The 27,582-nt window shown below is 34.8% G+C and overlaps 2 protein-coding genes across 10 annotated transcripts in view; both read left to right on the forward strand.

Moving 5' to 3' along the window:
- The window catches only part of LOC127856225 (SRC kinase signaling inhibitor 1-like), a 250,653-nt gene that overhangs the window by 137,186 nt on the left and 85,885 nt on the right, over positions 1–27,582 (forward strand). The gene's annotated exons all lie outside the window — the stretch shown is intronic.
- LOC127856226 (zinc finger protein 675-like) lies at positions 969–3,974 on the forward strand. The gene has a single exon (XM_052392318.1). It carries the CDS (start codon positions 995–997, stop codon positions 3,125–3,127), a length of 2,133 nt encoding a protein of 710 aa, XP_052248278.1. The 5' UTR covers positions 969–994; the 3' UTR covers positions 3,128–3,974.

A 27,582-nucleotide genomic window follows, 5' to 3' on the forward strand; every position in this document is an offset into this window, starting at 1 on the left:
AGTCCAAGGAAGTGATGACATGGCAGTCAGAAATATTCCGCTCAGAAGTCTCTCAGACAAAACTGGTCCGATGTTTGATCCTGGAAGTGTAAATAAACAATGTGAAATCTCAGTTTTCAAAGAAAACTCATCAGTTCTTTCAACACCAACATTAAATGCGGCTGGTATTATAATTGATAATAGAAATTTTTTAGATTCTCATAATGTTGCCTTTTTGAATCCCAAGGTAATGGGTATTAAATCAGTTCTCTCCACTTTGGACACAAACACATTGCATGGCAGTGGACCTCATGGGGATATTTATATCCCAAATTGGGGGATCATGACATCGGTTGTTTCCCCAACAGTTCCTTTAGTTGACAGGCAGACTTTCAATTCTGGCCAGGACGCAACAACCTATCTACCAAGCCTTTCACCGCAGAGTTCACAGCCCCAATACTACCAGCAACAACAACCACAACTGGTAACCACAGCAAAAAGCCAGCAAGGTGTGTTTGAAGAAATACAGGATTTAGGTGATCAAATCCTGGAGGAACACAAGATGAAGGCTTTAAACGAGTTGCAACTTTGCCAAATTGGTAGTCAAAAAGTTATGTTAGATTTTGAAAATGAGCAGATTATGCCAAGTTTACCATATTCTGCAACTGGATTGACTCCTAACCATAATTTTGTTTTTAAACATGGGGCAAATGATTTGAGCACTTCACTGGTTCAGGTTTTACCTTCAATAACTGGCAGTCCAGTGACAGCTGCCAGCACTGAATCTACTGATGCTAGTGGTAAAAGAGATTGTGGTGATAAATCAATTAAAAAGGTCTTTCCTACAAATCAGTCCATTGGTTTGTCAAGTGATGTAACATACAGTATGGACCAAAAAAATGAAATATTACCAGTGAATGATCCTCATGTTCCAATGCCTTTAATCAGCTGTGATTTAAACATAGATCTATCACAAGACATTACTGAAAGTCAGACCAATGAAATCCCTTTGTCAATGAGTTATACCAATTTTAATTTGGCAGAAGTTTCAGTGATATCCGATGAAGTGAATTCAAATCTGGCAGCTGAGTCTGGTGAATGTTCTTCTGATGACTTTGAAGAGATATTTATTGAAAGAAACCAAAAGAAAAGCAAGAGCTATCATCAAACTCTTTTGGCACCAAAGAGGGATTGTGGTCAAGGCTCATCCAGAGGCTTAGCCAAGCCTAGGTATGCTGAAAAAACAATGGTCCCCCTTGTTCTAAAACCAGCTAAGAGGAAATTGGACAAAGCGGGTGACCAAGTAAGTGCTAAGAGAAAGAAAAAAGCCAAGACACTTGAAAAGGACAAGACTGAATACCTTCTTCCAGAGAGCAACCTAGCAAGCTGTATGAACCTTGAACCTTCAGATAATGACCACTTTCTGTACTGTGGAGAATGCAACAAAGAGTTTGAAGGGGACTGTCCTGTGCATGGACCATATAACTTCATAAAGGGCAAAGAGGTGCCAGAAGGGGACCCCTGTAGAGCTGATCATACTCTTCCAGATGACCTTGAAATTAAAACCTCAAAGATATTTGGAGCTGGTCTTGGAGTATTTTCAAAAGTTAGACTAGAGTCCAGGATCATGTTTGGACCGTATAGGGGCGATACCATCTCTGACAACCATAAATCAGGATATTGCTGGCAGATCTATAAGGAAGGCAAAGCGAGCCACTATGTGGATGCCCAGAACAAGGCCACCTCTAACTGGATGAGATACATTAACTGTGCAATGACAGAGGCAGATCAGAACCTTGTAGCGTTTCAGTACAAAGGAGGCATCTATTACTGCACATTCAAGCCAGTTTCACCAGAAGAAGAACTGCTTGTCTATTACGGAGATGAATACGCCAGAAAACTTGGCATCAACAGAGACAAGAACTTGCTCTTCAGACCTAAATATGTCAATGGAGAAGAAAGTGACATTTTACAAACTGTCATGGAAAAGCACTTAAAAAATGCAAAATTACAGAAGAAGAACATAGAAAACAAGGATGAAAAGGAGTACAATGGTGAGATGTGGAATAATATTAGTAATAACAGAAGTCACTTGAAGACACACATGAGGATACATGCTGGAGAGAAACTGTACAAGTGTGGGGTGTGCAGTTATGAATGTAACCAGAGTGGTAGCTTAAAGACACACATGAGGATACATACAGGAGAGAAACCGTTCAAGTGTGAGGTGTGTGGTTATACATGTAAACAGAGTAGTCACATGAAGACTCACATGAAAATACATTCAGAAGAGAGATCGTTCAAGTGTGAGGTGTGTGGTTATGCATGTAAACTGAGTAGTTCCTTGAAAACACACATGAGGATACATGCTGGAGAGAAACTGTACAAGTGTGGGGTGTGCAGTTATGAATGTAACCAGAGTGGTAGCTTAAAGACACACATGAGGATACATACAGGAGATAAACCATACAAGTGTGAGGTGTGTGGTTTTGAATGTAGCCAAGGTGGTTCCTTGAAGACACACATGAGGATACATACAGGAGAGAAACCGTACAAGTGTGAGGTGTGTGGTTATACATTCAACCAGAGTAGTCACATGAAGACACACATGAAGATACATGCAGAAGGGAGACTGTATAAGTGTGAGGTGTGTGGTTATACATGTAAACAGAGTAGTTCCTTGAAGAGACACATGAGGATACATGCTGGAGAGAGACTGTACAAGTGTGAGGTGTGTGGTTATGAATCTAACCGGAGTTTTACCTTGAAGACACACATGATGATACATACAGGAGAGAAACCGTACAAGTGTGAGGTGTGTGGTTATACATGTAAACAGAGTAGTCACATGAAGACTCACATGAAAATACATTCAGAAGAGAGACCGTTCAAGTGTGAGGTGTGTGGTTATACATGTAAACAGAGTAGTTCCTTGAAAACTCACATGAGGATACATTCAGAAGAGAGACTGTACGAGTGTGGGGTGTGTTGTTATACATGTAAACTAAGTAGTAACATGAAGACACACATGATGATACATACAGGAGAGAAACTGTACAAGTGTGAGGTGTGTGGTTATGAATTTAACAAGAGTACTAACTTGAAGAGACACATGAGGATACATACAGGAGATAGAGTACAAGAGTGATGTGTGTGGTTATGAATTTAACCAGAGTACAAACTTGAAGAGGCACATGAGGATACATACAGGAGAGAGACTGTACAAGTGTGAGGTGTGTAGTATGCATTTACCCAGACGGAGTCCTTGAAGAGACACATGAGGATACATGCAGACTAGAGACTATAAATCTTTTAGGTGTGTACTTATGAGTGTAACACGGGTAATACCTTGAAAAAACACATGAGGATACATTCTGGAGCTGTACACATATTGGAGCTATACACATATTGTGTGGTTATGCATGTAACCAGAGAGGGAACTTTAAGACACATATGAGCATGCAAACATGAGAGAGAGCACAAGTGCGGGGTGTGTGGTTATGCATGTTACCAGAGTGTTACCTGTATTTTCCATCAAACTGTTATGCTACTGCAGATGATTGGTGTGTAAGATGTTGTTAGTAGTTTGGAAGACACGCAAAAGCAACTTACAAAGTTAGTTAAAGTAAACACTTAAATAAAATCATGACTTTGTGAGTATATTTTGGAAAATAACATGTAAACATGTCTTTTTGTTAGGAATCTTTGTTTTTCAAACCCCTAACTGAGTTATTGCCCTTGAAAAAGCATAACAGATCTCATTCAGCAATGGCCTCATTATAAATAGTGTTTGCATATTGGATAATTGTAATTAAGACTTCATACAGACGGGACATATGCATGAGTTAGGTGCACTTGTTAACCATCTAACTCTTGTTTCATCTTGTTGACAATTATTATAGGTTGAATATGCGTTCCATGTTTTTTGTGCTATTGTTTTCTTGTCAGTGTGCTTTTATATATTTTATAATTCTGATATTCTTGGTTGTCATGAAGTACCCATAAAACATATGCAGATATGTTAAAGCAAGTTGACATTCAATATAATGTATAATAAACAAAGGTTTGCACTTGTCACTTTCATTTTACAGCTAGTTCTGAAAATAAAAAGTATTAGACATGTTCAATCCTTTTGTTGTTGAATTAAAAAAAAATATTGCAAAAGCCCAAACGGATTATGTGTCCAGTTTGTGTGAAAATATATCTCAATTGCATCACACTGTATCCTGAATTACCTCGAGGAACTCCAGTGTAAATTGCCTCAAAATTTTGAGTGATGTTGATGTACATTCACAGAGTGAATTGATTTTCTTATTGCAGATGCTATAAGTGGTCCACTGTTTTAAATTATGTGTATTAAAATGGTTTAATGGATAACTTGTTCATCAAGTTCACAAACTGTTTCTTAATTTTGTGCGAAACTGTTTACAATAGCTTTTTACCAGAGAATTTGAACTGCCCTTGTTACTTAGAAATTACTTAGAGTGAATTTAAGGTGGATTTTCTTGATTTGTTTGCTTGGAAGTGCCCAGGACAGTTAAAATCCAGATCTAGGTAAACAGACTATCTAATCGAATCTGTTTATTTGTGATATAGGCCTCCGGCCCCTGACACATATACATATATAGTACAATCCATGCAAGACAGTGGTGTGTGCATAAATGGCTGGCTTAGCATGTAAACATATTATCGAGTGGTGAACAATGCTCAACAATAGCATGCTAAAAAATTATACAGTTTTTGCAGTTTTTACTATCAGATTCCAGGACTTTTTCTCCAGAATTTTGGCTGTCCTTGCCAGTTATGGATTTAACCCTTTGCATGCTGGGAAATTTGTAGTCTGCTAAAATGTCGTCTGCAGAATTTCTAAAATTAGCATTTTCTTCGATTTTTTCAAAGAATACTATCAGAATAGCAAACAGTTTGGATCCTGATGAGACGCCACGTTCTGTGGCGTCTCATCTGGATCCAAACTGTTTGCAAAGGCCTTTAAAATTCGGTTTCCGCACTGAAAGGGTTAATAACTGGCTTTGTATGTGCAGATATGCACATGTGCATAATTGTGTTATTTTTGGAATATGCAAGAACGATTGTGTGTTTTTCTGGAGTTCATTGCTAAGGTCTGTGGTAGGTATATAATAAAAATAAGAATTGCATTTAAAGGGGCCTTTTCATAGATTTTGGCATGTATTGAAGTTCGTCATTAAATGCTTTATATTGATAAATGTTAACATTGGGTTTAAAATTTTCCAGTAAAAAAAAGAATACAATTAAAGAATTTAAAAAAAAGTAAACCTCACCGAGGCTCGAACCACTGAACCCTGGAGCCATGGAGCAAAAGTCTACCGCTCTTTCCACTAGACCATCCGCTCTCATACCATAACCAATCTATTTTTTACTTTATATATGCAATCCTCGTAGTATCAAAAAATACAATGACAACAACAGAATTCTCCAAATTATTTAATTGTTTCGCTTTGCAACGCTTTATAATTTTCAAGTTTTAAAATCATCAAAAGATGCACATAATTGAAATTTTATAGCATGGTAAATGCCAGTATTACTGTTTCCTCACAAATATCATAACTTCAATGAAAGATTTGCGAATCTAAAACAATTTTTTTCAATTTTGTCAATTTACCAAAGCGTGAAAAGGCCCCTTTAATGAAGTTTGTATGATTGTATCAAATCATAGACCTATACAAGACTTATCTTAGTTTGCATGTATGAATAATAAATACAAACATTACTTTAATTAATCAATTCCTTATGAATGCACAGTGTAGCATCAAGTCAATTTATGCTTTTGACTTGTTTTGTACAGAGTCAATCCATGAAAATGGTTTCTGTAAGGGATGTAACTTTGTTCTTTATGATCTCCAGATTAAGTTGTTGTTGCCTCCCTTGATTGAAAGACTCCAAAATGCTGCACATTATTCAGATATGCATTATCAGTATACATTTCTTATTGATTAATTAATGCGAATACATACATTTATTGCTTGTTGAGACAAAGAACATAATATGTTTTGCAAGATTGTTTAACATATTGATTGTTTGAGTCGGACAGGTTCTGTTAGGGTCAGTAATAGCCATTACTGATTGTAAAAGTCATTACCAACAAACTTTTACTTGCAAATCAATACAGTCAGATGTTGTGGATCAAGGTGGGGATCAGTGGGGCTAAGAGTATGACATAGGGGAAATTACTAGTATTTGAAAGTTTTAAGGTCCTTTCATGTTGTGGTTGGATCAAGGGATCAGCCCCTTTTCTTCTGTCTACTTAACAGTTAAAACTTGTAAAATCCACTTAATCGATACACAAAATATTGTACAGGATCTATTCTCTATTTATTTTCTCTCTTGTTATGCCCCCTTTCGAAGAAAAGGGGGTATATAGTTTTCGCACTGTCCGTCAGTCTATCACACTTTTTGTGTCCGCTCTCTAATTATCCCTCGCCATAGGCGGAGGGATATTGTTTTGGCGTTGTCCGTCTTTCCGTTCGTCCAGAGCCATATCTTTGAAGTGCTTTGGCGGATTTCATTGAAACTTGGTATGAGTATACATATGGATAAGAGGATGATGCACGCCAAATGTCATTGTACACCATCTGTTAATAACGGAGTTATGGCCCTTTGTATCTTGAAAAAATGCTTTTTTGAGTGTCAAATATAACACTTTTGTGCCCAGAAGCATATTGGCGGGGGATATCAATTCAACGTATTTGCTTGTTCAAATAGTTTTCATCTGATCTTAACGAAACTTGGTCAGAAGTTGTATCTAGACAATATCTAGGTCAAGTTCGAATATGGGTCATGCCGGGTCAAAAACTAGGTCACGCTTATAAATTGTTTGTTAAGGATAACGGACTGACCCAACCAAATTGCCCCTTATACCAAGATTATTTGTTAGAAGTGATATGCTGGTCCTTAGTATAGCCTGCATGTTGAAAAATTATCACACTATGGATAACCTTTGATTTTATAAGGAGTTGCAGAACATTTTTAGGACTTTGTCTGGAAAGTAAATTTAATATTCAAGCCTAAGGAATGCTTCTATATTTTACCGATCTCTTACATATTTTTCATGTAGGTACCTTGCATGGATCTCTACCTTTTGATTAGGTTTGAGGTCACTGGGGTTACGGTAAAGGTCACCGAGGCTAATTATCGATTTTTCTGCACACTTTTGTTACAGTTTCTCATAGCGCCTTCAATATTTTAGGTCACTGGGGTCAAGGTCACTGAGGCTAATAATAGATTTACAAAGCACATCATGGGGGGGGGGGGGTTTCCATTAGTTTCACTGATATTCTTGGTTCTTTATACACTGTAACTCCAATATAACGCGGATGACGGGGTCCAAGCCACGCAACAGCGTTATAAAAGGATCCGCATTATAAGTTTTGAGCTCATTTATTGCAGGGGGCTATAACAACATCAATAGTATAGCCTATAATATACAGTCCACTCTCGTTATCTCGAAGTTGGCGGGAACAAGAAAAAATATTGAGATAACGAGAGTTCGATAAGGCGTTTTTAAAGAAAAAATGAGACGAAAATTTACCTTGTTTTCAACATCTAAATACCTGCTAAGTGGTGTAACTAAAGCCGTCACAGTGTGGCATAATACTCTCTACCTGATATTTACGCATTTATACGAATTTACGCATTTTTACGAGGCACGATTAATTTTGCTATTTAAATGCTTAAAAAAAATGACGTTTAAGTATTACAGAATTGCATTAACACATGTAGTTATACTTTTTCTAAACTGTCGATTAAACATCCGACAATGTTGCTATTTAAAGTTATGATGCAATTGACGTCCAATCAAGACGAGGGTTTTCCATCTGAACATGCGTAAATCACGTTACGAAATACTGAACTGTACATGTACATTTTGTTGTTTGAAATGCAAAATTCAATTGATTATTTATACAGGATCAAATAAAAATGAAAAGCCATGTTGAGTCTTTTCTTTTTATCTTTATTATCTTTATATACGCAAACATATAACTGAATGCGTTTTGGAATGTTGTTTGTAAAAACAATTAGTCTTTCGGCAGGCTGTGTATTAATTGCAATTAATTGAAGTGACAGTTAAAGTGACAGGCCTTACTCAAGTGTTAATGGCTAATGACATTACACACATGTGATCATTGATGCAATTAACGGATCAATTTTCTACCGCACAGTATCGGGAGCAGCTGGGCGAAGCTGGACGGTGAAGTATCAAATAAACAATTTCTCACCTTTTGCCAACACTGGGACAGTTATACGCACTTCAAGATAAACCACAGTAAATACATGTAAAATCGGGACTCGGGACAATTTTTTTTATTGAATTATTCAACATAAAAAAAATCAAGATATGCAATGTTTATTATCCCCGGCCATAGGCTGAGGGATATTGTTTTGGCGTTGTCCGTCCGTCGGTCTTTCCGTCCGTCCGTCCATCCGGAGCCATATCTTGGAAGTGCGTTGGCGGATTTCATTGAAACTTGGTATGAGTATATATATGTATAACAGGATGATGCACGCCAAATGGCATTGTACACCATCAGTTAATAACAGAGTTATGGTCCTTTGTATCTTGAAAAAATGCTTTTTTGAGTGTAAAATATAATACTTTTGTGTCAAGAAGCATATTGGCGGGGGATATCAATTCAACGAATTTGCTTGTTTATATAGTTATAGAAAGAAAAAAGTTGGGACATTGAGCTTACTTCGACATATCAAGAATATCGAGAGTGGACTGTAGGTCCTGTAAGCTGTGTTGTCATCCGAAAATACATGCATATAAACCGAATCGTATCGATAACATTATACATACCGCTTTTATAATGTGCACATTAATCCGATAATCCAATAAAGTTGCAACATCACTTAAAAAAAAAAAATAATCTTTAACATTTATGACGGTAAATATGTTTACGAATTTTTTAAACACCGCAATATGCATGCGCCATTTTTCAGAAGTGTAAAGAAACAGTGCATTATGGGACAGAGCTTTTATTTGACAAGCTCATTTAAATTTAGATCTAATGCAATACGATACATGTACAAATTGCGTCATACGCCGTCATGCAAAAAACGTGATTCTCTGGGACTTTTTTCCATACCGGGCAAAAGTAAATCTCTGTTAACAATTACACTGTGTTAGCATGTTTATAAATCGTCTGGATTTTTTAACTAATTTCTTGTACACGAACGGAATTAAATGAATAAATACTAGAGTGATAATGAAATGACAGAAAAACATACCGTGCCCAGTATATTTCAAAGCCGCTTTAATAAAGAGTAAAACTGCAATCATATCAAAGTAAGAATGTTTTTATCGTTTTGAATAACTTTAATTTTATAATTATCCCGCTTGCACTTAACCTATTGAAATAAGCGCACCGAACCGCTCTGATAGGGAGTACGTATAATAAACACTGACTCGCGAATTTTTGCACCTTCATTGACATTACACAACAGATTAACACCAATTAGCCGTCGAGAGGAGTTTAACCGCTAATCGATTAAAATCAGTTACACGAATGGATAAAGCAATCAAGCTGTGATTGGCGACTTCTTTGAATTTTCTGAAAATACATGAAGTTGCATAACATGGATTTGAAATCAGAAATGGAAGGTTGGAGAAAAACAGGATCTAAGACCCACCCGCGTTATATTGGATTCAGCGTTATAACTGAGAGCGTTATATTGGAGTAACAGTGTAAAGTTATGTTAAATGGTAAATATATCCATGGGCCTGAAAAAAAATGATGTTAAAAATGTTAAATGGAATACAAGCGCACTTTATGATGATTGAACATTCCATTTTCAGTATAGCATCAAAATAGTTCTATTAAAAAAATGTCCCTCTTATTAAAAGAAAAGAAATCTTGTAATGGCTTAAAAATGTAAATTAAAAAAGTCAGTAGAATGTTAGCATTAAGTTTGTTCTGAATAATCGATGAAACAGTCAGTTTTGTTACTGGAAAACACGACTTAAATAAATGCATTTGTAATAAACATCATAACCAGTCCCTGAAAATTTTTTTTTATTAATTTAGCCAAGATGAAAGGAACAAGGCACATTTCATTCCACATTTTATGGGCTCCGTTTTTTTTTTCATAAATTGATAACCTATATTTTGAATGATCTTATGAGGATAGTTAATGCAACGATAACGCAGTCAATGATTTCCGTATCCAAGATATCAACAGATAGCAGATGGCAACCTTCCCTGGCAGTAAAACAATGCTTGATGAGTGACGAGAAGCATTTGGTCTCTTTGTTTTTCCATGCTGGATATTGTGTAGCTGTAAGTTTGTACAGTCAGGCTTAAAAAATGGTGTCACACTTTTATGGGTTTTTATTTTGTACTGTAAATGCTGGAAAAAATTTGTCACACTTTTATTGTATGCCCCCCTTCGAACAAGACGGGGTATATTGTTATACCCCCACAAACGAAGTTTAGGGGGGTATATTATTAAAGGAGTGAGCTTATCTATTGGACAGTCGGTTGGTCTGTCGATCCGTATTAAGTGTCCGCTCTCTAATTCAAGTTGTTTTCATCTGATCTTCACCAAACTTGGTCAGATGTTGTATCTTGATGATGTCTAAGTCAAGTTAGAATATGGGTCATGCCGGGTTAAAAACTAGGTCACGGGGTCACTTAGTGCGTTTTAAACATTGAGCATGATGTCCGCTCTAATTCAAGTAGTTTTCATCCGAGCTTCACCAAACTTGGTCAGAGGTTGTATCTTGATGATATCTAGGCCAAGTTCAAACATGGGTCATGGCAGGTCAAAAACTAGGTCACTGGGTCACTTAGTGCGTTTTAAACATTGAGCATGGTGTCCGCTCTCTTCACATGTGCATTAATCTTGGACTGTAGATGACCGCTATTGAAATTTGGGACACTAGGTCAAAGGTAAAGGTCACTCTCACAATAAGTGTGAAAAAAGTTTTTGATCAAAAACTCGTCAACGAATTGACCGCTTGGCATGATACTTCACATGTGCATTGGCGTTGGACAGTAGATGACCCCTATTGAAATTGGAGTCCCTAGGTCAAAGAACAATGGTCAAGGTCACTGTCACAATTAGTGTGAAAAATGTTTCCGATCTGTAACTGGTCAATGGATTTAACAATTTACTTGAAACTTCCCATGTGCATTGACCTTGAATAGTAGAAATTGGGGTTTAAAGCCCTGTTTGGGGGGGAAAAGGTCTCAGACCATGAACTCTTGTTTTGCTTTGTACTGTAAATGCTGGAAAAATGGTGTCACACTTTTATGTTTTGTTTTGTACTGTAAATGCTGGAAAAATGATGTCAAACTTTTATGTTTTTGTTTTGTACTGTAAATGCTGGAAAAATGGTTCACACTTTTATTTTTGTTTTGTACTGTAAATGCTGAAAAATGGTGTCGCACTTATTTTTTTTGTTTTTGTACTGTAAATGCTGCAAAAATGGTGTCACACCTTTTATGTTTTTATTTTGTACTGTAAATGCTGGAAAAATGGTTTCACAATTTTATGTTTTTGTTTTGAACTCTAAATGCTGAAAAATTGTCTACACTTTTATGTTTTTGTTTTGTACTGTAAATGCTTCAAAACAATAGAATGTGGTATATTGTCACCTGCCTTTTATCATAAAAGATATATATAGCTTACAATTATGAATTAAAATGGTTAAAAATGTGCTCCTCCCCAACCAAAAATAATGGATTCACCCCTGTATTTATTTGGCAACAGTTTTACTAAATCCATCTGTAAGGCCAGTATTTGTTGGCAAAGAGCAATATTTCACAGCGCAAATGCAAATGTAATTTGCAAGTCAAACCATGCATGCAAAGGCAATTAACCGGACATGATACAGGTTTTTCCATTTGCCCCCCCCCCTCTCCCTAGTTGTATACTGTATGATCCAAAGTGCATTGTAATGTGACTAAATGGGTGTGAGTTAAAATCTTTCTGAAACAGTTTTTCCCAAATTTCTGTCTTATTTTTTTATATTTGTTATCAATATAATCCTTGTAATAAAATATATCAAAGCTAAAGTAGGGCATAATCATGAATGTATATAATTTATGTAAAATAACAGTCAATATGCCTGTTTAGCCACTAACTTGCTTTTACTTTGTTCATGGGTGGATGTATGGAAATTTAAAAGCCCCTCTGGGAGGTATGCTCACAATGTGTCCTGCATTATTTTGTGTGCAGGACTGATCAGAAGGGCATGATAATTGTCAGAAAGGGCAGAAAGTGACAACTCTTCATGTCACTTTCAGGTCACCTTTGAAATTGAGTGTTTTTTTGCCTTTGTTGATAAAATCCAATGTGAAAAGCAATTTTGTATTTACAGAAGAAATTAAAAGAATCATTGGTGTCTTAAATAATTTTATTTTATAAATATAATTATATGCATGTTTTTTTTTGATGATCTCACGGACACCAGCTCATTTTGAAGCATCGGGCGTTGTCCGTATTAATTTTACTAAATCTCCCTAAACATTTTTACCTGATGTCCTGCCATGGGAATATACGCCGTCTGCAGATCGGACAGTGATCGGTCTCTATTTGTGACTGATATATTAAACTGTGTCACTCATTAGATGGCGGATGGCTTCGATGTGTTTAGTCTTCCCAATGCATGGAGATCGGACACATTGGCTGGTGACTGGATTATTTGTGACTGAGGCATTGGTTGTTACTTTTTGGCAAATTATGTAAACTTGTCCATTCATTTACTTAATACATAGTTAATTGAGGCAACAGGTTCAAAATCTCTTGAGACAACTATAGGGCAAAACAGATGCTTGATTTTACCAAACATATGCTTCATTTTACCAGCTCAGAAGTTCACAATGAAGGAGGAATTTGATAAATTCAATGTATTACATTTTGTTTATCATAGCTCTTTTGTTCCTGCATCAAGTAGGGCCTGTAAGTCAGCTATGTGTGTTGTCTCTCAAAACAGTCTGTCCTACATAATTTATTGACCAGTTCTAAATGCATTTGCAAGAAGAATTAGCAAGTCTGCATTTTGTTTGCTTACTTCAGTGGATTGGTCAATAGTTGTTACCACCATGGCAATTTTCACAAGTATCTGTTATGAATGCTCAATTGTAAGAAGGGGTGTAGCTGTTCTCTGATAAAATTGCTTGATATTTGAGTATTAAATCAATTTAGCACATTCAGAAACAAAAAAGCAGATTAAAACAAAAGCTTGCAGCCTCAAAGAAATGGAATTGCAGAATGCACCTCGGTGACAGATCAAATTTTTTTACCATACATTTTTTCCAGTTTGAGGTTGTTCTTCAGGTGATAATGTTTGTTAACTAAGCGGCCTTGTGACATTGAGGTAGTTTGTTTGTTATAAAAACTAAAGCATTTGCTCATATTTTTCTTTTTGGCAAAAAGAAGCTTACTAGACTTGTAGCTCTTTGAGGTGACATGCAACGTTTATACAATTCAGGGGTCTGATTAAAGTAGAAAGTCTGACGCTCAAAACCATTGATAAGAAAAACATTTTTTTACCTAAATATATATTTATAAAATATTGATTTATTCGTTTCAGAAAGTCTGTGAATGAAACATATGAAGTCATTAGTGAAAATATTATATGACCTGATATATATGGTTAACAATATTTTATCTATACTTGTTTAACTCTTCCAGTGCTGGAACCGAAATTTGAAGGCCCTTGCAAACAGTTTGGATCCAGATGAGACGCCACAGAACATGGTGTCTCATCAGGATCCAAACTGTTTGCTATTCTTATAGTATTCTTTGGAAAAAAAATCGAAGAAAATGCTAATTTTAGAAATTCAGCAGATGACATTTTTGCATACGACAAGTTTCCCAGCATGCAAAGGGTTAAGCCCCGCTGTCTCAGGGTGCAACTGTTTCTGTGTTACTTACACCACTGTGTTGAATGTAAGTCAATAACTTTCCTATGATGGTGCTCTTCAGTACATACTTATCTAGAGGCTGTTAAAGTCCCCATTCTTGGCATTTACTAGGCTACACTGTACTGATTTTGACAGGATAATTGTCACATTGGCTATATTGATAATAATTGCTTGCTGTTTTCGGATTAGAGGGTGAATTCGGAATTGAAAAGACTTGTGAATGGTGGTGTTTCATTGTGTTTGTTTTCACACTAGTTATAGAGAAAATCCAACCAAAATAAAAGCTTCAGAATATTTGTGAATCTTGTGGAACTGCATATGTGTGCTGATCGTCTTTATAATCTTCAACCATTATTAAAATGAAATTATTGTGATTTTGGATTAAACGGAGAGAGTCTGAAAGTAATATTTCTTTTTGCTAACGCTAAAATAGTTTCTATTGAGTATTCTTAAATTAATTACCTTGAAGACAGTTAAAAACAATTAACAATTTTGTTAAGGTATATTAGTGTTGGTTCAATTACATAATGTCACATAGAATTTTCTTTTCTAATTTCACTCCAGATTAAAAAATATCCTTGAGAACAAAAAAGGCAATAACAACGTCAAAAAGAATCATTGATAATGATACCAATTCAAACAAGAAGATCAATTATAGACTCTGAAGATGGTCAAACACTTCATCTGCAGCTAACACTAACACTTTGTGTTTTAATTGTTTTCGTCTTTTCTAGAAATCACAAAACCACCATATTGTTCTCTGATAGCCTTCTTGGTTATTTGGTTATTTATAATACCATTTTGTATATAAAATTATGATCTTACAAAAAATAATGGAATGAACTAACTGCCACCTAAAATAGGTCAAAATACTGAGCAATCAAACGGTTCTTTGTATTCAATTTTCATGTTAATTAAATGATAATTAGAGGTTATTAATTGTAAAATTATCTTAATCGGCCATTTACAGTGTGAATATAGATTAATGAAAAATCAACTGAAATGTGAAACTTAAAACCATTCTCTTTGTTAACAAATCAGTTACTAAAAGATGGGTTTTTGCAGTAATTCATATTTGTATGAACACTATTTATTAGGGCTGTCAACGAATATCCGAATATTCGGTCCCGCAACGAATATTCGAATTCTATTTTCCGAATCGAATATGCGGAAGAAAAAAAGAAAAATTTGAGTAATTTTAAAGACTTTGTATTCGTAAAATTTGCTTCAAACATTGTTAAAAAAGTTGTTCCTCGTGTCATAGTGTTTATTCCGGTAGGCGCGATAATGCGTCGCTATGGTGATGATAGTATACCTGTCATAAATCCCGTTAAATGCCTACCTTTAGGAAACTTGAATTGCCCAAAAAAAGTCACTTTGTGTCAAAATTATGATAGGTGCTAATCGCGTCCGCAATTAAAACACCGACCTGCACTTGATCATAATGACTCGAATTACATTTAAAATGATCAAAGATTAAATGAGTAAAGGAAAAACCGACTTGGTGTAAAAAACAAATAAGAACTTATGCAAACGATTTTTGATTGACGTAAATCTCGTTCTCCAATCGAAAATGTTGTTTTTTGTTCTAATTAAATTGAGTAAATGCGTATCGTATGGTTATAATCACGTTGTCCAATCAAAAAAGCTTTTAGAAAATAATTCGCTCATCCTCTAATGAGTATTTGCTTATTGTATAGTCCAAACTTTAATTAATTACTCAATATTCTATCAGGTACTTTACTTAAAGAAATGTTTTTGTGATTTCGCCCCCCATTTAATTGAAAATATTATCATTGTTACACGAATAAAGTAAATCTCTGTCAAAAATGCCACCTACACCTTCCGCTTCTTGGAAGTATTTCACGAGATCATCCGATAAGAAGTCGGCAACATGTAACTTGTGTGGAGCTAATCTTACGTACATGGGCGGTGCGTCCAATCTTCTCATCATCAGATAAGAAGTCGGCAACATGTAACTTGTGTGGAGCTAATCTTGCGTGCATGGGCGGTGCGTCCAATCTTCTCAATCATAAATATTATGTTTCTCGTTCTGTTGTTGATGTACATTATTAACAGTTTTAAAACAGTTTTTGTCAATCAATAAAAAAAAAAAATCAACAAAATCAACTTCGAGTTATCAACGGCAACGCTGTGTCAATATTTAGTCACTTCCAGTGAACTTCCGGAAAAAAAGGAAGTAGAATTCATGGAGTAATGGTACGGTAAACAAAGTTGATTTTCTTGATTTTTTTTCAACAGATGTTGACTGAATATCCGAATATTCGTTCTGAAGGATGACCGAATATTCGAATACCAAAATCGGCATTTGTTGCCATCCCTACTTTTTATTGATGTATTTCTAGAACAATAATTATTGTTTTACTTCCTGCTTAAAAATACTGTTTTTGAACTGCATGGTCATTTATATGAGCCAATTGCTCTGTGAAAAGGGGGTTTAATGCATGTGAGTAAAGTGTTGTCCCAGATTAGCCTGTGCAGTCTGCAATTTGTCTGTCCATATATAAACACAAACTTGCCAGAAGGCATTTTCCTTCACTTTTCAAGGTATGACATTCCAACATGCTGTCAGTGTTTTTATGCCCCCAGATTGAATGATCAGGGGTATTATTGTCTTTGGCCTGTCTGTCATTCTGTCCCAAAACTTTAACCTTGCTCATAACTTTTGCAATATTGAAGATAGCAACTTGATATTTGGCATGAATGTGTATCTCATGGAGCTGCACATTTTGAGTGATGAAAGGTCTAGGTCATCCTTCAAGGTCAAAGGTCATCCTTCAAGGTCAAAGGTCAAATACATGGCTTCAAAGGGGCGCAGTAGGGGGCATTGTGTTTGTGACAAACACATCTTATGATATGAAATAATGCATGTAATATTTTACAAATTAAAAATAATAAAAAAATGCCCATTTTAAACTTAAACTTATCTTCATCTTGTGATATGCGGTGTCCGATGTTGTGCGATGTGCATAGTGCATCGTCAGCGTTTGTCTGGTAAACACTCTGGACTCCACATTTTTGTCTAAAACTAGGTCAGAATTATAATCTTCACATTATTATGTAACTATATAATAATAATGTTTATCTATGCAATGTCAAGTTTTTTCATTGGGATCTTAGCATTAAGTTCATCTCCAATCAAGGTCTATAATTTAAAATCTTAGTAAATGTAAATTGACATTATTTTTATTCTCACTTGTAAAGCATTTGTTAGCCATAAACCAACAACACTTATTTCACAATTTATGTTGAAACAACGCAATTTTTCCCCATCCAAAGGGACCTGGCCCCATTCCCGAAACGGTGAGAAAAAGGAAAGGCATTGATGCTATGTAAGTATGGCCATAAAAATATACCGCATAGGAATGATTAATATTATTGATTTCAAAATCTGTAGTGGGTCATTCAGCTTGATAAATATCCTTATATTCTGCATAGGAACGATTTGAAAAATACCTTGGTTGTATATACCGAACAATACTAATTTGGCTAATGCATTTTATTACATGCATGTGGATAGACTTTACCCTAAAAAATGCCTTCATCAAAGAGAATATTGAAAATTGTCACGTAATTTTCTGTTCTGCTTCTCTCACTTGTACTGAAAGTTAAATTTTATAAAAGACCTTAATCTTAATAGATTCAATCTTTTAAGGCTTCATTTCCAACCCTTTAAGATACTGATAAGCAGCAAACAGCATAACACCTGAACAGACTTCGAGTTACTGAGTTACTCTGAGGCTTTTCGTGTTTTATGCTGTTTGCACGCAGCCATTTCCAAGATGCTTCTGAGTTGGAAGGGGTTTTCTGGAAGTACTAGTAATCAGTAATTATATCTAGCAATATATTATTTATCATGCTTCCCCAAAATTTATAGCATATAGTCGCCGCTTTGTCTGTCTGTCTGTGTGTCCCTCGTGCACAATTTTTGTCTGGGCTATTTCTCAGAAAGTAATAACCAGAATTCAATGAAACTTTATGGGAAGCTTTACTACCAAGAGGAGATGTGCATATTATCAGCGGGTTCTGGTCGGATGATTTTTCACAGAGTTATGGCCCTTTGAAATTTACCATTAACTGTACATATAGTGCAATTCTTGTCCGGGCTATTTCTCAGCAACTTATGACCGGAATTCAATGAAACTTTATGGGAAGCTTCACTACCAAGAGGAGATGTGCATACTATCAGCCGGTTCTCATCGGATGATTTTCCACAGAGTTATGGCCCTTTGAAATTTTCCATTGTACATATAGTGCAATTCTTGTCCGGGCTATTTCTCAGCAACTTATGACTGGAATTCAATGAAACTTTATGGGAAGCTTCACTACCAAGAGAAGATGTGCATATTATCAGCCTGTTCTCATGGGATGATTTTTCACAGAGTTATGGCCCTTTGAAATTTTCCATTGTACATATAGTGCAATTCTTGTCCGGGCTATTTCTCAGCAACTAATGACTGGAATTCAATGAAACTTTATGGGAAGCTTCACTACCAAGAGGAGATGTGCATATTTTTTATCAGCGGGTTCTCGTCGGATGATTTTTCACAGAGTTATGGCCCTTTGAAATTTTCCATTGTACATATTGCGCATTTCTTGTCCAATGATTTCTCAGCAACTTATTACGGGAATTCAATGAAACTTTATGGGAAGCCGGTTATGGTCGGATGATTTTTCACAGAGTTATGGCCCTTTGAAATGTTCTATAAACTGTACATATAGTGCAATTCTTGTCCAGGCTATTTCTCCCCAACTACTGACTGGAATTCAATGACGCTTTATGGGAAGCTTAACTACCTTGAGGAGATGCGCATGTTATTTGTGGGTTCTGGTTAGATGATTTATTTAGAGAGTTATGGCCCTTTGAAATTTTTAAGTTGCTAAACCATCCATCGTATTATTTTGTCCAAAGTTATGCCCCTCAAGATGTTAATTTTTATCTGAATATATAGTGCAATATTGTGACAAAAAAAAACTTTGGGGAGCATCACCCGTCTCGGACGGTTTCTTGTTTTTTGAGTGATGTTGTGCATTCAGTAAGAATTTCTTATACTATGTATTCTTTGAGCAATTGTGTGTGAACTCATGTTTGAAACTGAAACATGCAAGTGAAACATGGTGTAAGGTAACATGCCATTAAACATTCCATGATCATGATGTGTCACACATTTTATCATCCAGCAATGCAATGTGCTGAGATTCTGCTAGAAATATCTCTGATTTGTATGTGCATTTGTCAAGAGCTCATCATTTGGTCTTACCTGTGTTTGTCGGAAACAGTTTGTGGTCTTATCATCTCAGTTTTATCCTGACAAATAAAAAATGCTCATGGTGTTAATAAATAATCCAAGTTTTATGTCCTATATGAAATCTTTGTTTTCCTTGACAATAATAATATCTTTCTTACTATAGAGCACGAAGTTTTTTGCTAAGTCATGCAAACTACTATCTGTATATTTACATTATCTGTTTTTCCACATTATAAATTCTTAGTTTTATGTGATGCTTACTCCTATATGCAGATGTGCATTTGCACTGCTTACCAATTTGATAGAATTTTTAATTTAATAGGGACTTCCACCATTTTGTTAAAAACAGAACTAAAACAAAGTTCATATTAAATTGAATTAAAGACACTGTCTAGACCTCTATGTTACTTTTAAGTGTGCCTGAAACTCTAGCTTTGCATTACAGATCAGTATATCAAATATTTCAAGCAGAAATGTTTGCTATTTTCTTGTGGATTTTAACTCTTTCAGTGCTGGAACCGAATTTTGAAGGCCTTTGCAAACAGTTTGGATCCAGATGAGACGCCACAGAACGTGGCGTCTCATCAGGATCCAATCTGTTTGCTATTCTTATAGTATTCTTTGAAAAAATCAAAGAAAATGCTAATTTTAGAAATTCAGCAGACGACATTTTAGCAGACGACAAAGTACCCAGCATGCAAAGGGTTAAGTGTGAACTTATAACTATTATGATGTATAACAAATTCTGATTTATGTCTGTATCTTAGAAGATTCACTGTAAATGCGTTTCATCCAAAACAAGAAATATCTTTAAAAAAAGATATACGGCGTTGATTGTGGTCGATGTTTATGAAAGATCAAAAGTTATCTCTATGAGATAAAAAGTAGCGGATGCCTTTTTTCTGCGCAGTTCTTAGCTACATCATAAGCAAATCAATTACGGGGTGTTGCGCCAGATTTCGTGGCTTATTTTGCTTTATGTGATATTATTACTCAGATATCTATATTTACAGAATAGAAAAACACAATAAACAAGAAAATAAACGAGTGCATATAGGTCAGCCGGCAATACTCGAATCTTATTTAATTGCATAATTATAGTATAGCGAATTATTGTGCTCATGCTTAATAAACTGGTCTAAATGGATAAATATTTCTCATTAATTTTATCAAAGTTGGTCCTTATCATGCAAATGTTGAAACCATATTAAAAATCGATGATTGACATACCACAATAATATCGCCGAATATTTTTATTTAGTATCTTTCTGATCAAAACAGACTTCAAGTGCACAAAGTTTACGAGACGGCGTTTATATAAAGATTTCTGCAACTGACCGCAAACTGACCTTGATACCTTGCGGATTGGAATGCAATGCATTACAGTCACTACGTTATTGTCAGTAAGACCGGTGTAACACAATGATCGCAGCCCCTTCTGCAAACTCCGGTGATGAACTGTATATAAACTCTGACTTTCACAAATGGCCGCGAATTGACCCGAAACCTCGCGGGTTGAAATGCAATGCAAGTAAGTACTAAATATGACAACATAGCCTTTAGTATAAACGCTTTTGCGCTGGTAATTCTCTGAAAATAAAAGGTGAACGCACAAACTGTATTTATGTCGAAAATTGATTGTAAAACTGTTCTATCTATTGAGCCTTTTCATTAGAGATAAAATTGTTTCATGCAGTAAAACAGTGTTACAAAGACGCGGATATGTTTCCAATGTTCTGGTGTTATACTCAAATCAGCCAATGGAATAAATGAAGTGTATTCATTCGTACCTAGCCGCGGGAAATTTTATTTGAGTATTATTGGACACTTACAAAGGTCAAGTCAGGGTGAAAAGCTGGCTTAATACAGCTTACGCCGAAAAAATACAACATTATATTATGTCCTCAATTTCAGGGGTATTGATTTCAGATTTGTGGCCAATATTGCTCCATGGCCCATGCTTTTGAGGGCTTCTTTGTTGACTCAGGGTTACACACTAGTTATCAGATTTGTTGCTATTTATTTCCTAATGGACAATACATTAATGAGAGGGTTTATTGCTATTGAGGGCTTGTCTGCAGTACTGTTCTGGAGATAATTTGTTTTCTATGCAGAGTACATAAATGTGTATTGAATTACCAGTAAAGGTGCATTTTCCAGGAGTGGATAGGGTTGGTCAAATTTGGGGCTGAAGTTGGGCTTTAAAATTCCCTATTTCAAAGAGTATATATTTTTATTCTCCCAGTAGGGTGGCATATAGCATTTGAACTTTCTGTCAGTCTGTCCGCCCGTCCGTCCGTCCGTCCGATAACTTTAACATTGCCCATAACTTTTGCAATATTGAAGATAGCAACTTCATATTTGGAATGCATGTGTATCTCATGGAGCTGCACATTTTGAGTGGTGAAAGGTCAAGGTCATCCTTCAAGGTCAAAGGTCAAAAAATATATTTTTTGATCAAAGCAGCACAGTAGGGGGCATTGTGTTTCTGACAAACACATCTCTTGTTCACAATGACTGCCTTTTAATCTAAATTGAAGGTTTCCACAAAAAAAAATTAAATATATTGCAATATTTGTTCATCAGTTTAATTTCGTAAATATCACTTTAATTCTCAATTTTTAAGTATTTGTTAGCAAAGAAAACAACCACCAATGTATCAAATTAAGTCTAAACCAGCTGTATATTTCAAATAAAAAATTATTACAAAAGAGATTTAAAAAAATTGATTCCTGTGACCTGTAAGAAATGAAAGTCATTTTAGTGACCTATTTTAGATTTGAATTCAGATGGTTATAAGTGACATACTTTAGATTTGAATTCAGATGGTTATAAGTTTTGCTCATGGCGTTAGTTTGGTTGCATGGTCTATAGCTGAAGCATATCTGTGCGCTTACGCTTGAATATCTGGCAGAATTATTAAAGGGATCTTTTCACGGTTTGGTAAATTGACAAAATTGAAAAAAGTTGTTTCAGATTCGCAAATTTTCGTTTTAGTTATGATATTTGTGAGGAAACAGTATTACTGAACATTTACCATAGTCCAATATAGCCATTATATGTATCTTTTGACGATTTGAAAACCTAAAAATTGTAAAGTGTTGCAACGCGAAACGAATGAATAATTTGGAGAGTTCTGTTGTTGTCGTTTAAATTTACAAAACTACGAAGATTTCTTATATAAGGTATAAAATACTTAAACTGTGTATACTCTGTGGAATAGCCGAGAGGGCTTATAATGCCTTTTTTTTCTTCAGACTTACTCCAGGACTCCAGAGGTCACTGGTTCGAGCCCTGGTACCGGCTACTTTTTTTTCCTTTTTTTAATTTTATTCTTGATTTTTTACTGGAGCTTTTAAGATCCAATGATTACATTTATCAATATAAAGCATTTAATGACAAACTTCAAAATATGCCAAAATCTGTGAAAAGGCCCCTTTAATACATGCATAAATTATCAGATCGTCATAAGTTAAGTTTTTATTTAATGTCTTTCAAAGAAGAAATGACTACACCTTAAATTATTTGAATACATGTCCTCTAATTTCCAAGATATGTTTCATGGTTTGCAATGTATCTAAGTGTCTTAATATCGTGTTTGATATTGAGTAACATTACATGACTTTATGACAAGCTAGTCAATAACTGTCTTATTAATTCTATTGCTCTTAGCTGGTAACAAACCCGTTGCTGATATTCAAGATAAAAATATGCAAATCTGTTTCATAAAGCACACACCTTCAAATGGCATTATTTTAAATATTAAACTTTCACATACCATCTGCTCTGTTACATCAATCATGTTCACACAAATAGAGCTGCCATTTTTTTAATATTGACTAAAGTGCTATGTGACCTTTTTAAACATGGATAGGAAAATCATTATTTGAAGGCATCAGCATCGATTATTATCTAATATGAAATGATTTATTAGCTTTCTGAATCAATATGTGGCAAGGGCAGAGTTGTTGTGGTCCATTCAGACAGATGTTGAAATAGGGCACTTGAACGTGATGTAGGTCTTTATTTATAGACAGTGAAAGGTTGGGTAGTCAGGTTTCTGGTATGGATGTAAATGGAATGATGGATAACAGGAGTGAATTATTTTGTGTGTTTTGCATACTTTTCTCCATATCATTTGTGTCAACCATGTGGAAAAGTTGTTAAACATTTTAATAATGAATTAAATCTGATTCAATCATTAAATGATGATTTAGTCTAAAGCTGTGACAAAACAAAAATGTTTTAAAATTGAATGACATAATTATTTTAATTTGCCAGCATCAAATACTTATTTTGATGTAGTTCTATTCATGTGAACTTTGCTTAGTTAAGATCAATATACTGAATGGATTACTTAATTTGTGCATTGAAACATTATCAGAAATAATAATTAGAAAGGGACCTTCAATTTGAGTACATTTTAAGGAGTATTTTTGCACTCCAAACATTATTAAATGTGATTGTTTTACGATTTTAACATGTTCTTAGTTTTGCTAATTGTTCAGGTTCTAACAAATTTCTAAGTTTGAATGTCAAGGTCATAAGGGTAATATAAGAGAAATCCAATTCTTATCTGAAGGGCATGTTGTTGTGACATTAATGTCAATCTAGTTTGCAATAGGAATCCTGTTCCTTTTTCATTAATCTAATGCTGTGTGTCATTCTCTGCTATTTGCAAATGTTCTAAGGTGTGTTTTGTTCATTAATTTGAACATGTTCTAAGATGTGTTTTGTTCATCAATTTGAACATGTTCTAAGATGTGTGTTGTTCATCAATTTGAACATGTTCTAAGGTGTGTGTTGTTCATCAATTTGAACATGTTCTAAGGTGTGTGTTGTTCATCAATTTGAACATGTTCTAAGGTGTGTTATGTTCATCAATTAGAACATGTTCTAAGGTGTGTTATATTCATCAATTTGAACATGTTCTAAGGTGTGTGTTGTTCATCAATTTGAACATGTTCTAATGTGTATTTTGTTCATCAATTTGAACATGTTCTAACTGGTGTGTGTTGTTCATCAATTTAAACATGTTCTAAGGTGTGTCTTGTTCATCAATTTGAACATGTTCTAAGGTGTGTTCAATTTGAACATGTTCTAAGGTGTATTTTGTGCATCAATTTGAACATGTTCTAAGGTGTGTGTTGTTCTGCAATTTTAAATTGGACTCTATTTAAGGTACGTGTGTGTTGTTCTGAAATTCCAGCACGTTCTTAGGTGTGTTTTGTTCGACAATTTAAACGTAATATATTTGTTACATTAATATGAACATGTTTTAAGGTATGTGTTTATCATAAAATATAACTTGTTCTACAGTGTTTTTATGCCCCCGGATTAAATGATCAGGGGTATATTGTTTTTGGCCTGTCTGTCTGTCATTCTGTCACTCTGTCATTCTGTCCCAAAACTTTAACCTTGGTTTAAGTTTTGCAATAACTTTTGCAATATTGAAGATAGCAACTTGATATTTGGCATGCATGTGTATCTCATTGAGCTGCACATTTTGAGTGGTGAAAGGTCAAGGTCATCCTTCAAGGTCATAGGTCAAATATATGGCTTCAAAGCAGCGCAATAGGGGGCATTGTTTTTCTGACAAACACATCTCTTGTTTGGTCATCAGTTTGAACATGTTCTATGATGTACGTTGTTCATAAATTTAAACAACTTCTACCGTCTGTTTTGTGGACATGTTTTAAGGTGTGTGTTGTTCTCCAATTTTAAAATGGTCGATTTAAGGTGTGTGTTGTTCTGCAATTCCAGCATATTCTGAGGTGTGTGTTGTTTTGCAATTTAAACTTTATCTAAGATGTTTTTTGTTCATTAATTTAAAATGTTTTAAGGTTTGTTTTGTTTATCAATTTGTACAGCAAATTGCAAATAATGGACAATTTACTCCATTGCTCTTTCAAAGTTCCACTTCAATGGCTCTCATTGACGTTTTGACAAAATTTGAAATATCAACATATTATCAACAAAAGAAATATACAATTTCAAAGAGGAATTACAAATTAATTGAAAGTAAATTAAAATTGAAGAATCCTTTTCAAACTGTTTTTCAAACAAAGCATGTGTTTTTGTATCACAGGTATTTCCATCCTTCACAAGTTCTGTCAATTCAGATGTGTTTCTCAAATTTTGATTGCATTATGCTGTAGTTGAAGCATTCTGATGTTATCACCGAAAATGTGTGAAGTCCTAATGACAGTTTGTTGTTAAAGTCCCTTCTCAAAGAGTATAAGATGTTCCATACTGGTATTCATTAGAACATTAACAATATCTAAAGCATTTACTCTCTGTCTTAGAAATGTACTGTTTCAATATTTCAGAATTGTCTTCGCAAGTTATTTCTTCAACAACCAAGGGCATAATTTTTTGAAAAAAACAAATTTTATCAATAATTCTACGGTTTAAAACTTACTGTTCAAATATTTTAGTTGAAAGTGCAAGAAGCTACATTTACAGTTACTTAAAGTTTGCTGCTGCTGTAAATTAACATATATATTATATAACGATCACATACCCTTTAATTTGAAAGCAGTAATTATTATTATATACCCCTTTGATATCAAGCCTGCAACTTTAAACTGATTTGATGTTTGCTATTGCTTAAGTGATTTAAAAAAGATAACGGTTTTATTACATTTATCAATATAATGGATGTTGTCACATTGTGTCAAAGCCCTTTAATAAGAGCCTATCTAAGATTGTTATCTCCCCTTTGTGGGATAGTTAGTGTAATTGAGTAAATGACAGGCTTTTGTTGAAGTCTGGGTGTGTGTTCCTGCCCTGGAGCATGATTGAGCTGAATACATTTTAAACAGAGTTAAAGGGGCCGTCTAACAGATTTTGGCATGTATTGAAGCTTGTCATTAAATGCTTTATATTGATAAATTTAAACATTTGAACTAAAAATCTCCAGTAAAAAAAACAAGAATACAATTTAAAAAAGGAAAAAAAGTAACCCTCAACTGGGCTGAAACCACTGACCCCTGGAGTCCTGGAGTAAAAAGTCTCCCGCCTAGACCACTTGACCATCCATGCTCATGCTTAGAGGGGATGTATTTTTTACCTATATAAGCATATCTCGTAGTATCCCAAAATAAAACGACAACAACAGAACTTTTCAAATTGTTGAATCGTCTCATGTCACCGACACTTTATAATTTTCAGGTTTTCATATCATCAAAAGATGCATATAATAGATATATAAGAGCATGGTAAATGGTCAGTATTACTATTTCCTCAAAAATATCATAACTAAAACGAAAATTTGCGAATCTAAAACAACTTTTTTTTATTTTGTCAATTTACCAAAACATGAAATCTGTTGGACGGCCCCTTTAAAAGTGAACTTTGAATGAAGTCCTCATGTAATATCCGAACATGGCACTGTTCTTTGGGATGCCATTCTTTGTAAATTTAATAGCTGATACATATTTGGGATTCTTTTGCAAAATTGTGTTTTGTTATTTCTATATTTTATTTCTTATTAGAACCAAGACGTACTGCTTGTTGATCTCTGATGTTTGCTATTAAAATTGTTTCCATGATTAATAAAAAAGAACACATTTTATTTGGTATCAAAGTTTGCCATGAGAAGTAATAAATATATGAAATATCTCCATGTAATATACTTAATTTATATATTATGAAGCACCCAATTATACTATATATGGTATTTGTGTGTAATGTATGTATCAGTTGTTTCTAATCGGAAACTGGTTCAGTGACTTTGATCAGCCATCCAATCATCATTAATGACTGCACATCCTGCCAGATATGACTCTATAACAGCTCCCTTGTGGCCCCTTTGAAATCTTCAATCTTCAAGCTGAAAAAAACACTGCTTTGGCTGCGTTGCATGAACGTTCTATCATGATTGAAGCTAACCCATATATAAGTGATTTGTGCACTCCCTTTCCTTGCTCCATGCATTGGGCTCTAATGTCAGTATGACTGCCCAGGGGTCAAGGGAATTTAGGGGCCATCAAAATAAACAAATGGGGAGGTCACTGTTGGGGTTTTATTGCACTTTAATTGAATGCTGGACCTATTTGCCATAGACTGGCTACTGACGCTGGTTAGCATTAATGAATGTTTGACTGCCTTGAAAAATATGTTTTTCTATCAGTGCAGACATAGATCCTTTTTAAATGAACAAGTATGCTCTATCATGAATATAAATGATGAATTGTTCATAGTTAGTAATATAATTAATAATAATAGCCTTGTTTGGATGCATAAAAAGTTAATATAATATTTGCTTCCCAGTTAAAAACAGAAAGTATTTAAACATTTCCTTGGTCAAATAATGTCAACACTATTTAAATATTAACAATCCTCACTTCTTAGATGAAAGTTGAAAGCTTGTCAGCAAATGAAAAACAGTTTTACAATTATATTATGACAGAAAGATACCT

Source organism: Dreissena polymorpha, chromosome 13, assembly GCF_020536995.1.
Source record: "Dreissena polymorpha isolate Duluth1 chromosome 13, UMN_Dpol_1.0, whole genome shotgun sequence".
NCBI lineage: Eukaryota > Metazoa > Mollusca > Bivalvia > Myida > Dreissenidae > Dreissena > Dreissena polymorpha.